The sequence below is a fragment of the Solanum dulcamara genome, chromosome 1, assembly GCF_947179165.1.
Source record: "Solanum dulcamara chromosome 1, daSolDulc1.2, whole genome shotgun sequence".
In the NCBI taxonomy this organism is placed as follows: Eukaryota; Viridiplantae; Streptophyta; class Magnoliopsida; order Solanales; family Solanaceae; genus Solanum; species Solanum dulcamara.
The window spans coordinates 11,276,050-11,292,246 of record NC_077237.1 but is presented as its reverse complement, the minus strand read 5'-3'; the positions used below and the strand labels follow the sequence as shown (position 1 = coordinate 11,292,246).

The 16,197-nt window shown below is 36.3% G+C and overlaps 1 protein-coding gene and 1 pseudogene across 1 annotated transcript; one reads left to right on the top strand and one right to left on the bottom strand.

The window, feature by feature from the left end:
• Positions 1–2,053: 2,053 nt before the first annotated feature.
• Positions 2,054–5,257, top strand: LOC129901909 (50S ribosomal protein HLP, mitochondrial-like). The gene is made up of 3 exons (XM_055977034.1): positions 2,054–2,409; positions 4,135–4,229; positions 4,574–5,257. The coding sequence occupies exons 1-3, from the start codon at positions 2,373–2,375 to the stop codon at positions 4,946–4,948; spliced, it is 507 nt and encodes a 168-aa protein (XP_055833009.1). The 5' UTR covers positions 2,054–2,372; the 3' UTR covers positions 4,949–5,257.
• Positions 5,258–5,638: 381 nt separating this feature from the next.
• On the bottom strand, positions 5,639–7,375 carry LOC129891505 (probable pectinesterase 53; annotated as a pseudogene).
• Between the last annotated feature and the right edge of the window lie 8,822 nt (positions 7,376–16,197).

Genomic DNA, 16,197 nt, shown 5'->3' with positions numbered 1-16,197 from the left:
CATATCGATGTGTTACAGCGAGCATCCTAGTAACAGTCTAGGCCTCGACCGCACCGATGTAATACGGCGAGCATCCGGGTACCCAGTCCCGGCCTCGACCGCACTTATGTATTATGGCAAGCATCCGGGTATCCAGTCCCGGCCTTGACCATTTTGAACATTCGGGTGAGCATCTGGGTCCCAGTCCTAGCCTCGACCCTTAAGTCACCACTAGATCGATTGACTCTTAGAGATTCTGAGTATGGAAATGATATAGTACTTCGGCTCCTAACATCGCAGATTCTTGGTTCCTAGCCTTGGTAGTTGTAGCTATTCTGTGTACTTGATGGGCTTATGGGGGTTCGTCCGGGTTTTTATTTAACTTGCGCACGAGTGTCCCGACTGGACTTATGGGGGCTCAGTTGGGTATAGTTAGCTGTAGTTCTCATAGGTAGTACTCTTTCCCCTTTTGATGCTTATGTTGACTCCTATTTAGGTTATTCTCCTATTTCATATTGTTTTTACCTTTTCTGCTCAGTCGGCCTATGATGCCTACTGGGTACCTGTTGTCTTGGTACTCATACTACACTCTGCATCTACTTTCGTGATGCAGGACCGAGCACCACCTATCGCCGTGGATAAATCGAGCCTATTGTAGTAAACTTCGGAGACTAGGGTGAGTACTTGGCGTTTTTAGATCATTCCTGTCTCCTTCAGCATGGATGGTCCGTCTTTTGCCTTCTAAGACTAGCCAGTTGTTATATATATTTTTGGTCCATTTTCGTGACTTGTACTCGTATTTTATTTTGTAGCAGCTCTGTACTTGTGACTTCCAGGTTCTGGGAGGGATCTTTAGTTGTGTAAAACATGTTTTGGTTTAATTCTGCTTATTCATTCTATTTACTTTTATAATTCGATACTCTTATTTAGTTTCTGCCCTCAAACCCATTATTTGAAGTTTCGTGTTGATGGGTTGGCTTACCTACTAGAGGGTTATAGTAGGTATCATCATGACCTAAGGAATTGGATCGTGACAATCTTCATTCGTCCAATCGTCAGATATGCAATTGTAACCTACTGATGTATCATTCTCATGTGTCATATCGATAGACATGCATTCATTCTGTCAAATGTCTTACGAATGATTCTTATTTGTCCTATCAATGGACTGACAATTATTTAGCCATCACACTCATATCCTGTCCATGGATACTATCAGTCTTTTCAATGAACTTGCTCCACGCTTCAACAATCAGATGAAGGTTGTCGACACACATAACTTTTGAAGTAAAAATGACTTTGAAGCACCAAGAGAACAACGTGTCCACAAAAAAAAATGCAAAGAAAGTGACAGAAGGTATTATAAGAGATGCTACCTTTTTCTTTAATTTTGTTTCTACTAATGACTTTTATCTTAGTTTTTTCGAGAACATCCAAGAGGATGCATTCTCAATTTAACCATAGGTGCGAGTTACGTCAACAAGTACGCAACACAACGTAGAGCTTTCAATCAAACCACACCCTTATCTGAAGGTAATGTGATCGGCCAAAATTAGATGTGCCAATTTTCTTTCTCTGTGATCTCTTTCATTGATCCTATCCAATGAAAAAGACAGCTGTTGACACCCAATTTTGGTCTGACTTTTATAAAATTAATCCTTTTAAGTTTTTATTCTTTAAATAGTTCAAAATACATTTCTTCAATTTTAGAATAATTTATCAATAATTATTCTTATTTTTCAAAATATTAGGATTTTTCATTAGTTTATTTGGAATTTTAGTTAATTTTAATTATTACTATTTTTTTCATGTTGAATTTTTGAATATTGTCTTATTTTATCAAATCATTATTTTTCATTAAATTGTATTTTTTATATATTGTTGATTACATTTGTTTTATATCTATTTTAATATTTTTAATACAATATAAAAATTTATTGATACACAAATAAATATTAAATTACTCAAATATTTAATTAGCTAATGATTTTGGATCCATAATTTTAAGTCGATAATTTTGTAAAGTGAGTAGTTGTTAATTTTCTTTATAATCCTTTTATTTGAACTAAGAAATGAAGGATGGTGAGATAATTTTAGAAGAAGTGTTGTAAATTTCCTAAAAAAGGCAAAACCTTAAACACCTTCCTCTCCATTTTTCCCTTCCCAGCCGCCTCACCTCTCTTTCTACCTCAAAAAACCCACAACCACCAGATTTCCTTTGACCATAATAGCCACGAGCTCCACCACCCCACCACCGGAACCTCCAAACAAACCTCACCTCTCGTCGTGCCTCAGCAACACCAACAAACCAGTGAGCCCTGAGCTCGCACAGTGAACGAGTTCCAACAAAACGCTCTGACTTTCTCATTCCTATCACAGAATCTTCTCCAAAGATGGCTGCATCTTCTTCTTCTTCTCGGTTGGTTCGTGGTAAGGGGCTTTACTTGCTTTGATTGCTAATATGGAACTTGTGACTCTCACTCTTTTTCAATATGCCAATAATCTTCTCTCCCCTCCCCCCAACCACCATGGGAAAAGGTGATTTTGTTTCAGCAGATAAACTAAGTGAAAAGGAGTGTGGAAAACAAATAAGAGTAAATTTTAGGGGTTACAGGCCTAGATTCTCCTTTGTGTAATCTGAAGAGAGGTAGTTTACATCTTTACTTATTGGTGGATAGTCTAATGACCTCAGATTAGGTTTTGCATGAGTTCTAGCTGTTCTCCACACAACAAACTCATTTTATATTTCTTGCACGGAGCAGCTCATAAACAGGAACACGTTTTGTCTCTAGTGATGTAATGTATTACTTCCCCGTCCCAATTTGTATGGCACTTTCTGTTTCCTGGGAGTATGACTAATCTTTGATTGGCTTAGATCAACTCAATATTTTATCATTACTATAATTTAGATTAAAAAGTATATGAAAAGTACCGCAAATTGCAATTCTTCTCATGTCAACATGACGAAAAAGTACATTTTAAACTGTTGGTCAGAGTTTACATAGTTTAAATCTCAAAAAACAAAAAGTGCCATCATATAAATTGGGATAGTTACTTGTCGTCCCATTTTTCCTTTTTGTCTTTCTCTGGTAATCTTTCCATTGGAAAAGGAGATACGATTAAGTAGTGCATTGTCACTATTACCGACTAATCTACTCATTCAGTTGGGTTTGATATCGAAATCTCCGAGCAGTGAATGTCATCTTCAGTCATTACAGCATAGCAGGTAGAACTTAGATTTATAGTTGTAGAGGGAGGGGTTTTACTCATTTATCTGTAAAGTCTAGATCGTTGAAGATTGATTTTCTTGTGTGAATAAGACTTTTCTGCTAAAGCAATGTGCTCCATCCCAAGTTGTATACCCTCATTGTACTAAATGATGTTTATGGACTATTTTTTCTACTTGATACAACTTTCTTTCTTGTTTCTTTTTAATGGTCTTAAAGGAAAAAAGATTTAACCTATACTTGATCTCGAAGTTGCATTGTGAAACTTTTGTCTATCAGCTTATTTAATCATTTTTAATTCAAACGTGTAATTCAATTTGGAAGAAGGAAGTAGTGTGATTTTTATTAGCCATAGTCATCAACAAATTTTGTACTTGGACAACTTCGCGGAAATGATTAATAGGTTATCCAATATTGATGGTTTTATGTGCATTAGAAAGCCCGTTAGCACCTGCAACCAGATATTTAATCGATTTCTTCTAATAATTCTTTTTCAATTGGTAATATAACCAATTCATATAATCTTTCTTGAGACATAGTAGACCAAATATGTCAAACTTCTTCGAATAGTTCTTTTCTTTTATATGAAAAGTTTACTTTTCCTACAAATAGTACTCAATGTATTTTTTCAAAAAAAACCTAGAATCTATTATTGCGGAAAAATGCCCCCCTCAAATTTGGGGCCCTAAGGCACTTGCCTTTTTTTTTTTGATCTTGTAGAGTCGACATTGATGGTTATCCAAAATTGACAGTTATATGTGTATTAGGAAGCCCATTAGCCACTGCAACCAGATATTATGCTCTCTGTACCAGCTCATTGAATTCACTGCCTTCCTGTGCTATCCACATTTCCTGATCATCAGCTCTTCCTTATTTCCTTGTCTCTATGCATGACCTGTGCTTTAACAAAATTGTGATGAAACTGCAGTAGTTGGTTGTTCATTGTTCAGTGGCCTCTGCAACAAGGTTGATGGTTTAATGAGATCAACACACGAGATGATGTGCAATCATTTGTTATTCCAGGTTCGTCTGCTATGATGTTTAATTCACTCACCCCCAACACCCTATTCTTTTTTCCGGTCCATTTGCAATCTTAATCAGTCATTGAGCATGAACTTTGGATGTTGTGTGCATTTTGTCAATGCAAGCCACATCATGCATTCCTCACATGAAGATAAAGCCTTCTTACTGATCAAATAATTTAAATGCTTATTTTCATTAAAGGAAGCATCTTAATAACGTCACATGGCTGAGTTGCTATGAAAAGGTCTTGAATCTTATGAGTTGACGCTGCTAATTGAGTAGTATTTGAATTGTCTCTTGTTACAATGATTGTAAAGTTTTTCACTTGTTTTTGGTCCTTTCAGCAACAAAGAACTTTCATACAAATGAGGACGAGTCTGAAAGTGGTAGACAATTCAGGTGCAAAGAGGGTGGCATGCATCCAAGCACTGAAGGGAAAGAAGGGAGCAAGATTAGGAGACACAATAGTTTGCTCAGTGAAGGAAGCTCAGCCAGGTGGGAAGGTGAAGAAAGGAGAAGTGCATTATGGTGTTGTTGTTCGTGCTGCCATGCCAAGGGGCCGCTGTGATGGGAGCGAAGTAAAGTTTGATGACAATGCTGTGGTACTCATCAACAAGCATGGTGAACCCATTGGAACCAGAGTTTTTGGTCCAGTGCCCCATGAGTTGAGGAAAAAGAAGCATGTTAAGATTCTTAGTCTTGCAGAGCATATTGCCTAAAGGCTTAGCCTCTTGGTTGTTAGGTACATCTACTGATTGTTCGGTCGCACGAGTCTGACTGGAAGACCATTTTTTGTATTTGTTGGAACCTGTTGTCGTTCACAAGCTGCAGAGGATATTTTTTTTTTATCATCATAAACGTTGACTTGTACATATAAAATTCTCGGCGCACATGGCAGAGTGCTCAAGTTGGACTTAAAATAAATACATCACTAACACAATATTTGGACTCTTTATTGTCATTGTTGGAGTGATGGGCACATACTTCTCATTTTTACAAAGATCTAAAAAATCATTCTCTTCTCTTCATTTTGTAAGTGGACAGAAGATCTGAACTCCTCACATTTTTAATGTATGTACTTGAATCTACCGTTAGTTTGTCGAATTGGGTCTCGTGTCCTTATAGCTTACTGAGCTATTCGTGGAAACTTGTTTTATACTTTTAGGCCTAAAATGGTTAATGAAATTGGGCTAGTTTAGTAATGGGTTGTTCAACTCCCATTGACTCATATATCTCACGTCTAATTCTCTTACGGACTACCATTAGAGGTTCGTATAATTTTTGAACTACATATTTCGTATAATTTATCCAGATTCTATTTGTGGGATATCATTGGGTATGTTGTTGTATATTTTGTATAATTTGTTATATATATAGTATGATTTTTCAGTGTAAGATGTTGGTTAGCTAATTATAGAATGGCATCACTAGTGTTGCTGCTGGAAGCATTTGTCAGATCTTCGATTTGTAAGGACAAGATGATGGGCTGCTGAAGAAACAGGCGATAATAATAGTAACACGAGTTTGTTTACTCGAAAAAAGGATTACTCTTACTATAACTGTGGCTGGATAGTTGAGGCTGAGTATGTTCCTAGCTGGAAGATCATATATCAGTGTTGTATAAAGAATCCTAGAAACTGTGGCTGGATTCTCTGAACCTAATGACATTATAAAGAAATAGAAGTTGGATCCTAATGTCCAACTTAGTCCATAAACGCAGGGCCATATTTATGATATGATCAATTTCAAAACGTTATGTCATATGTATACCAGTCTCTTATGTCTCCGCCTGTTCCATTTCTGAATTATGTACATCAACTTTGAAGATAAAATGTTGACGGAACTCTTCCTGTCTTGTTGGCTTCTGGTCCACTGCACCTGTACTCCCCATTCTACACTCTCATATATCCATTTGAAAGTTTAAAAGATGAGTAAAAAACAAAATAAGTAACAAGACTAGTCTCGAATTGTTTTTGCCCCAATCGCTCCATCCTAGTGGAAGAACAATCTTGTCCATGTAAGTGTAAGAGAAAATCACGTCATCCCACGCTCTGCCTAAATAAACTGATCCAGTCCCGTTATGGTGCTGTTTTTGAACCAGAATCCACTTAATATTCATGACGAATTTGTACGTTTCTGGGGATTAGCCATTTATCTTTTCATTCTAATTCTTTCACCATTGGAACCAGTGCAAATGCATTATTCACTGATTTTGACTCAAACCACAGTGTGAAGAAGATGTAATTTTTCATCACATGTTTCCACAATAGAACAGGACGATATCTATATAAATTAAAATCCATTAAGGATGGATGAAGGTAACTGACCTCCTACCATAGCCAAATATGAAATCAACAGAGCCTTGGATGAAGGAAGCAATTGTTGAAATAGTGAAGTCCCTTATGATCGTAAAGTGTAGAAACTGCAATTGGAAATTGCTGCTTTGTTCCCCGATATTCTTAGTCTTCTCCTATCGTCCCAACCACATGAGCTGCTCTATTCTACAAAACCTAAAATAATTTCAACATTCTATTTGACAAGTTTAAGATCATAAAATTTAAAAGACTATCATACCACCGTCCACAAGATTGAAAAGTTTCTCCGTATAACTCTATATCAGGTCGAACTAATACATTTAGATAGGAATGAAGGGAGTCATTTATTTTTAAATGCCAATGACAGTATATGTTAATGCTGCTTCATTTTTTTGTTTTATCTGTTGGAATATTTTGTATGGCACTAGAATTTAGCCTTCAATGCTTCAACTACCAACTTGTAAAAAAATCCATGTGACAAACGAAACTTAAGTAGAATACGGTCAAGGACCTATGTCATAGAATGTGTTGGTGCATTTACCTTAAATTCGTATTTTAGTCGTATGCATATTGATCTAATGAACACCTTTTAGAAAACTCCATTTTGCAAGAATCACAAGAACATAGAAATTGACCTCAAAAATGACATTTATGGCGACAAAATAGTAGCACGTTGGAATGTCTTCAAAGGTGTGCAGTCCGTTCCGTAGTTAAAGTTGTGTCATTTTGTGTGATTCGTGGCGGATTGCTACTATCGCCTCGAAATGTCACAAATGGCAAACTTCTTGGAATGTTGATATTTTTCCCTACAATTTCACTTATTCTCGTCATAATAATATTTTCTACTAAAATTTTATTCAAGTCAATCATCATTTGTCGTATTCATTATATCCCACTCCCTTACAAGAAATAAAATACTCAAGGTAGTAAATATATATATTGAAGATTTTATGCAATAATGTAGTAGAAATATAGGTCACATCATGTTACTTACCTTACCTTTTAGATAGATATAAACACGTGGAAGAGATCTTTACGCAATCCATATACTTATAAAGTCACTTACCATTTTTTAAAGGTACTAATCCATGTTTGCTCTACAAATAGTTAATTTGCAACCGACTTTAATTAAGTAACATGATATATAGTGATTCCATTCGAGGTGCGTGTCTACGGTGGCGGAGTCAGTATTTTTACTTAGAAGGTTCAAAATATAAAAAAGAAGTTTAGGTGGTAATGCAACTACACGGTGAGTGTAGTAGTTTCCTCGGCATGCTCTTTGTACAAGCACTCATAGATATTTTATTGGTTCATAAAAGTAAACACCAAACTAATCAAAGATACTGAGAACAAAGATACGTTAATAAAAAAGCATATTAGTGAATCGACTGTATTATATAAGTTAATTCCTAAAACATATGAAATTGTGATATAATTCATAATGTCTCTAGATTTTTAGAGCAAATACTATCACTGTCAACTCCAAGTCATAAGTCGGGTAGTTTATCTCATGAACTTTCAACTGCCGCGATGCATAGGCTATAACATTCTTATCCTTCATCAACACAACATCCAAATCGAAATGTGAAGCATCACAAAAAATAATAAAGTCTTTACCTTCAACCGGCAGGGTCAAGATAAGTGTTGTGGTCAGAAGAGTCTTAAGCTTTTGGAAGCTCTCTTTGCATTTGTCAGTCCACTCAAATAGTACTTCCTTTTGAGTCAAACTTGTCAAATGGGTAGCAATGGAAGAGAAGTTCCTCACGAATCGGCGATAATAGCTGACAAGTCCCACAAAACTCCTAACTTTAGTCACAGAGTTAGGATGACCTTAGTTCTTAACTGCTTCTACCTTTTGTGGATCTACCATTATCCATTCCTTCGAAACAACATGTCCTAAGAAGGAAACTGAAGACAACCAGAATTCATACTTAGAGAATTTTACATATAGTTTCTGCTTCCACCTAGAACAATGCGAAGATGGTTTGTATGTTTTTGCTCACTCTTTGAATATACCAGAATATCATTTATAAACACGATCACAAAAGAATCTAGGAATGACTTGAAAACTCAATTCATCAAACTCATGAAAGTTGCAGGTGCATTGGTCAGCCCAAAGGACATCACTAAAAACTCATAGTGCTCATATCTTATTCTAAAAGCTGTTTTGGGCACATCATTAGGCCTAATCTTCAATTGATGGTATCTAGACCTGAGATCAATTTTTGAAAACATTGATGCACCTTGCAACTGATCAAAAAGGTCATCAATGCACGGCAACGGGTACTTATTCCGAATAGTGACACTATTCAGCTGCCGCCGGTAATCAATGCACATTCTCATGGTACCATCCCTTCTTAACAAAAAAGACTGGAGCACCCCAAGAACAAGCATTAGGACGGATGAACCCCTTATCAAGAAGTTCTTGTATTTAAACCTTAAGCTCTCTCAATTCTGCTGGAGCCATGCGGTAAGAAGGAATAGCAATTGAGCGAGTGTAAGGCTCTAAATCAGTACAGAAATCTATGTCACTATCAGGAGGCATACCAAGCAAGTCAGTAGGATATACATTTGGAAATTTACACACTATCGGAATAGACTCAATGGAGGGAGACTCCACATCAACATTCTGAATATGGGTCAAATAGGCCAAACAACCCTGCCCCACCATTTGTTTAGCCTAGAGAAATGATATGATCTTAGCTGGCTTAGGCTTGTACACCCCTTCTCACTCTAACTTCTCCCTCTTTGGGATCTCTAGAGTCACGGTCTTATCATTACAGCTAAGCACGGCCTAATAAGGAGACAACCAAGTCATGCCTAAGATCATATCAAAATCGGTCATGTCTAAAATTACCAAGTCATCCTAAGTTTGGAATCCCATAAACATTACAGGACTAGTACTATAAATATAGGTGACTATAAAGACTCTCCAACAGGGGTAGAAACATGAATAGGGGCATCAAGTACATTACTTATCGCATCAAAACCCAAGGCATATCTTACTGACACATCTAAAAAAGTAGACCCTGGATCAAATAAAATAATAGTTATTCGGTCACAGACAAGAATAGTACCTGTGATCACTGCATCAGACGCCTTAGCCTCGATCTTGCCAAGAAAGGCATAAAACTGAGCCTGTCTTCTTGACGAGCCACCTTCATGCCTAGCTGTGCTACTCCTCGACCTGCACTACCATTACCTCAGTCTCCACGACTTCTCGAATTTCCTCATTCCCACCTTGTGGACGTCCTCTACCGCTTCCACCTCCATCCGTGGGTACCATTGCCCTGTCATGCTGGGGTGCTGAATCTGTCCCGCGAGGGTGGGGACACTCCTTCTTGATATGCCATGGCTCTCCACAAATGGAATAGTCGCGCTCAAAAGACGGCCTACTACCAGCCATGAAAAAATCTCCTTGGCCTTTTTGGGCCAGATGCTGCTGTGGAGTACCTGAAAAACTGCTAGTAGAAGCGGGCAGTGCTGACTGAATAGGTCGGGCTGCAATTGATGGCCTGCATGACCCTCTAGAATAAGATCCCTAGAATTCACCTGTACTCTTGGGCTTTTTATTCAATAGCCTGCCCATCTCGTCGTACTCTTTCTACCTTTTTCACAAAATTTGTGACCTCATTAAAATTCTTGCCTGATGAAGTCATGTGAATGACAAAACCTGCAATTCAGGGTTTAACCCCTCCACAAATAACTGAATTCTCTCCTCCTCTGTGGTTATTAGCTAAGTAGCATACTTGGACAGTGCATGGAATTTGGCCTCATAGGCAGTCACTGACATATCAACCTGGTACAATGCCATGAATTCATCCTTCTTATGATCCCTCAAGTTACGCGGCACGTACTTTTCCAGGAATAAGGAATGAAACTGAATCCAAGTAAATGAGGGTAACACTAGTGAGCGACACTCTACATAAGCCCTCCACCACTACTTGGCCTCTCTCTGTAGTTGAAATGTCATAAACTCCACTTCGTGTTGGTGTATAATTTCCAGCTTGTGCAACCTCTCATATCAATCAAGGATGAACTGATAGGCATCCTCACTCTCAGAACCATAGAATACTGGAGGCTTAAACTTCAGAAACTTGATAAGCATGTCATGATCAGTGTTGATCATACTGGGCCTATAAGTGGTATGAAGAAGGCAGCAGTGCTTACCACATCATCTACTAAAGGAGCAGCAGCAATAAATTGGCGAGAAACAAAAGTTGGTGATGCGGGGATGGTGGAAATGGCTCTAGTGACATACAACCCACTCATAAAGGCCATGATCTGCTGTGCTAGTATGGGGTTCAGAAGGGGAAGACCGGCAAACCCGGCTTAGGTGTCCTCCACCTATTCAGCAAACTCTTCTTCCTGTGCCTCAATGTTCTCTTCCAGCTCATTGTGGGGCGCGGGAGGGACCTCCTCTTTAGGCACTTCTTCAACCAAAGTTTTACCCCTAGCAGGTGCTGCTCTCCTTCGGCCTCTATTGTGTCCCCTTCTCCTTCCCCTTCCTCGGCAACGTCCTCTCATGATTGGTTCCTCCTCATGTTCGCTAGGAGTTGCAGGCTGGACACCGTTGTAGCGAGTGTTCACCATCTGCGGACAAGAGAGTGAAAGAGGTTAGATACCAATTTGGATCACTAGATACCAATTGGAATCAAGTTATAGAACGAGGGGAAAGAAGACAAAGAAATTTTTTCTAAAGTCCTGTAGCTTCTAGAAGAAAAGTACAGACGTCTCCGTACCGTTTCACAAAACTCTACTAGACTTGTTTTGGTACAACAAGATTAACAAAAATAATGTTCTAATATCAACTTTGTCACGATCCTGGCCCTCCATAATTGGTACCCACACTAACCCTCCGACGTAAAAACCATTATAACAGCCCAAACTAACAACACGTAAGATATAAAAAAATTAAAGATGCAGAAGCAGGTTAAATCATAAAGCAATGGCTGAGTTCCCATAAACTTGGAAATATTTAGTTATCAACCCCAAATATGTGGAATTTAACTCCTAGGAACTGAAAGTCAAATGTACCAAAATTCTAGCAAACATCAAGTCTAGAAAAGGTGATGCAACGCCAAAAAGTCATAAAATAATAGTGTTTAAAAGTATGAGTCTTGAAAGAAGGACTAGAATAAGGAGAGTTCATGGCAGCCTGAAAGAAATGGCTCACCATTGAACTCTGATAGCTATCGATCCTCTATTCTAGGTCTCTCATCAACCATCTGAATATGTCATGTACTCAACAAAGATAGAGAAAGTGTAGTATCAGTGCACAAAATCAACAGTGTACTAGTAGGATCATGCGACTAGCCAGTAATTGAGACATGAACAAGTAAATACAACTCGGTAAGCACATATATACAGAATAGACTTAACTAGTAACATCTTATAACCAGTACCAATATGATCACAATTCCTCAATCTCAATTATCATGCAATTTCACATAAGGGTCCTCTCATGGGACGTACAAACACTTATTGTGTGTTGGAACGTGACACCCAGTCTAAGATTTATATCAAAATGTGACACCCAATCCAAATGTCTATCAAAATGTGACACACGGTCTAAATGTGTGTCAGAACGTGACACCCAATTCAAATGTATGTCGGAATGTGATACTCAATCCAAATGTGTGTCAAAACGTGATACCCGATCCAAGCATATAATTAAGCCAAATTACAATGAATAGTCACACTTATATATCTACCAAGAACAGGTTTATTACAAGTCATGGCCAGTAAGTAGTCATTTCATATAGTTCATTTCATTCTTTCCTATTCATATACACATATGCATACAGCAGAGTAATTTAATAGGTACATGAATCACATATGGAAAAACAAACCATCACCTACCTCAAAATCAAGGTTTGACAACTCTAAAGAGCAGGAACTTTCCCTTTCTGGTTCATTTAACTTATTTTTGGTCTAAAAACAGTAATAACATACAAAGGATCAATACAAAGGCCTAATTTACATGAATTATAACATAATTTCCCTCTTAGGTCATACCCATGATCCTAACCTCCATTCTAGGGCTATTTTCCACAATTAGTTTCAGTCCAAAATCCTTCCCCAATGATCACCAACCATAGTTTATGGGTTCTGGGAATCGAATTACAAGTTGAGGGAGTAATTAGTTACCTTTGGCACAAATTATGTAGGAAATCAGCAGAAATTCGCCCTAGGCCTCTTCTGATCTCTTAAGAACGAAGTGGGAATGAAATAAAATGTTCTGGGACTTTTCTCCGACTTAAGTCACGTTCTGTCCTGTCATAGTGGGACCATCTCGCTCTGGTGGCCCCGCTCTAGCGTGATAGGCAGAGGAGAACTCGTAAAGAGTCTCAAAGTCTCCTATTTTACAACACACCCTCATCCAAGACGCCTCAAAACATACCATTCACACCAAGTTCAATTCCGAGATTTTCACCCGAATGAGATTTCATAAAGTCGTACAAGCTCCATATATCTTGGCTATAAACTAAAATAATCAAACTGTAGGTTCAATCTCCGCCATATATTTTTGGATCATCCTAGACCTCACCCGACTCAAAATTTGTTCAAGTTTGGCCTAAGCTCGAATTTTCCGAAGTCACTATCCAAAGTTTTCTAGACCGGATTCCTTTCCTATTGGCTTACCCGTAAAGACGGGAGCAGGTCATTACATTTATGGATTTCAAATTTTACTTTTAAAATTTATGGATATAGGATTTAGTACTATGGATTTTTGGATATTTAAAACTCAAAATTTTTATACCTTATATTTAGCCTACTCATATCATAATTCATATGCGTCCAATATGAATAAGTTCAATTTCTAAAGGTTCAATAGATTAGTACTCTTACCTTACCCATTTTAGTATTATATCCAAAATGGAATTATATGACATAACAGACAGTAAGGTGGCTGATGAGAGTAAAAGTCTTGAGTTTATTGAGTCTTTCTGAAATAATCTTGATTTATTTTGATCTTATATTATGCAGGTATTGCTAATTTCTTTGTTGAATGTGTTAGGAGAAGTTAGGCCCGAAATTAGAGCTAAACGAATCAAAAAATATTGAAAATTACACTTTATTGGAGTGGAAAGGCCCACGTAATCGCGCATCATCAAATCTCAATTGTGCAGGCAAAGAAGAATGGAAGTTGGCAATTGGAAGCCCTGTGCAAAGTTACTCCAGCCGCACAGTCGCGTAGAGCATGACAGAATAAGTCAAAATTAAAGGTATTCTTGAGATTTTACAAAGGACCACCCCATGCTTTATAAGTTGAATTTGTCCCAAAGTTTAGGGTACACCACTCTAATCCAATACGGAAGTTGGGATTAAGAGTTGTTTGTGATGTCTTCTAGTTTTCTCTATATTTTTGTGAACTTGTTTATTTCTATGGAGTAATTTCTAATTAGGGCATGGACAATATGATGTAGGACTATTACTATTGGATTATGCTTTTGTTCGGATGCATAGAACCGTAAATTGCTATTGATATTGGTATTGAAAAGTTAGTTATTTTTGCATTTTAATCGAGAGAAAAGTGCCTTGATTATTATCTTTTCATCTGATGGTTCAATTCTTGAATGATAGTTTCATGAAGTAATCGAAAGAGTTTAAGAATTGGAGTAAGAAGTATTCGCAAGAAGCTTTCCTAGAACTAGCTCTTCCGGTACATTTATCCACATGTACACTTTGCTTACATTACTAGTCTATTTAGAGTCAAATTCATTCGAAAGAAGAATTTTACTCATTAATAGAAATGATAATCAACTTTTGTATTCGTAAAAAGCAGAAATATTTATTTGTGAGCCTTGAACTATAGCATAACCTTAGATTTGCAACCTTGTTGTATTGTCCGTATCCCTAATTTCCTTTACTGATAATCATCATTTTAGTGATTAATTATCTTTAATTTACAATTTAATCGATAATCATGGTTAATAGCCACAACCCAATATTTTCTTTTAATCACCTGAATAATAGGTAGCAAGATTCATTTGAATTATTATATGTATCAATTTCTGTGGAGATGATCTTTATACTATATTATTTTTGACTAGCGAAGCGCTAAATTTATAGTGTATTTTGCACTCGTCTATGGCCTCAATCCTTGTTAATCATAGAAAGATATAAACCATACAATAATTTAGAACGAGATTTTATATCAACTCAAGTATTAACCTTCTTCTTTTTTGAGTTTTCAATAATCTCACATTAGAGAATAAAGCATTTTCTAACGAAAGACGATTTTATATTCAGTTAAGTTCTAATCCGAGATTTATAATCAAGGATAATTATGTTGGTGAGAGGTTTAACTCATTAGTGCCTCTGCCTCATGAGATAGTCTGGAATTGTTGTTGCTTCCAACCAATTAAATGACATCAAGAGGTGTTGCTAAATCATGAGTTCATGACTACTTAATTTGTTGTCAAATGATTTGACAGCATCACCTTAATTAACAAATGGAAAAAATATGGCTGGGACTTTCTTTTGCTAGCTAGGCAGGAAAATATAAAGTAGTAATAATTCCTTTAATGGAATAAAGGAATACCTTGATTATTTATTTATTGCACTCCAAAGTAAGGTCTTCTTTCGTGACAGCAAATTCATTTATCAAATCAAACATTAAAAGAAGTTTTATATTTTACTAACATATCTGATGTGTAAAATATGAGATAAGATTATTCAATAAGATTTACTTAATCTCTTTTGTTTATTGTTTCATAATAACTTACTATTCTTGTTTACTATTTCAATGACTCTTACTAATAAATCATTAAGCATTAAGAAATCAGTATTTGGAAACATAAAATAAGAAATAAAAAAAGCTAAATTATATTCATAAAGTTTATATATTATGATAACTATAAAAAATATCTCTGAGTTTGGGCATTTAATAAACACAGCAACTATAGAGAAACCACTTCCTCCTACCACCTAACCACTTTTCATAACTGATTTTGGGACAAAGTCATGTGATAGTCACAAGAAATGCTACATGACTTGTTACTTCTGACCTTTTTAGATCACATAAAAAAAAGTTGGTAATTAATTTAATAAAGTGAATTCACAAGAAAGAAAGAGAAAAAAAATAGTTGTAGAAGTTGCACTTGTGTTATTAATATGCAAGCACAACTACACAATACTCAACCAAACATTATTATTATTATTAACGAACTAATTTACAAAGTATGTACATAATATATAAATAGCATATAAAACTGTGAAATTCTATGTTTCTGCAAGACATGAAAATAAAATTATTGAGATATAGGTGAGTCACTAGTAAAAAATAAGTTTTTTCAGGTATAATTAATTATGTGCACATCATCACATAGATCTTTTATGTCAAGTTAAGGATAAAAATGTCTTCATTAATATAATATGTTACTATTCATAATAATAAATTTGATCAGCTATGATAATCTGGAAAATAAAATAATAACTTATAATTGATTAAATTGTAGATAATATAAAAAAAGGTTTATTACAATTAACACCTATGTAATATAATTTTAATTTGTTTCGGATACACTTGTTGTATTTTAAAATCAAAAGACTTATATCCCCTACACTTAGAAATCCTACGCTTACATCGCTATGAAGTATATCCGATACATAACGAAATATCTGATTTATTTATATTCAGACCTTCA

Bases quoted from the DNA above. Each gene is read 5' to 3' on its own strand.
- LOC129901909 (XM_055977034.1), top strand. From the start codon at position 2,373: ATGGCTGCATCTTCTTCTTCTTCTCGGTTGGTTCGTG. The intron at 2,410-4,134 runs GTAAGGGGCTTT...ATGAAACTGCAG, and splicing joins TTCTTCTCGGTTGGTTCGTG to TAGTTGGTTGTTCATTGTTC. The intron at 4,230-4,573 runs GTTCGTCTGCTA...TGGTCCTTTCAG, and splicing joins GCAATCATTTGTTATTCCAG to CAACAAAGAACTTTCATACA.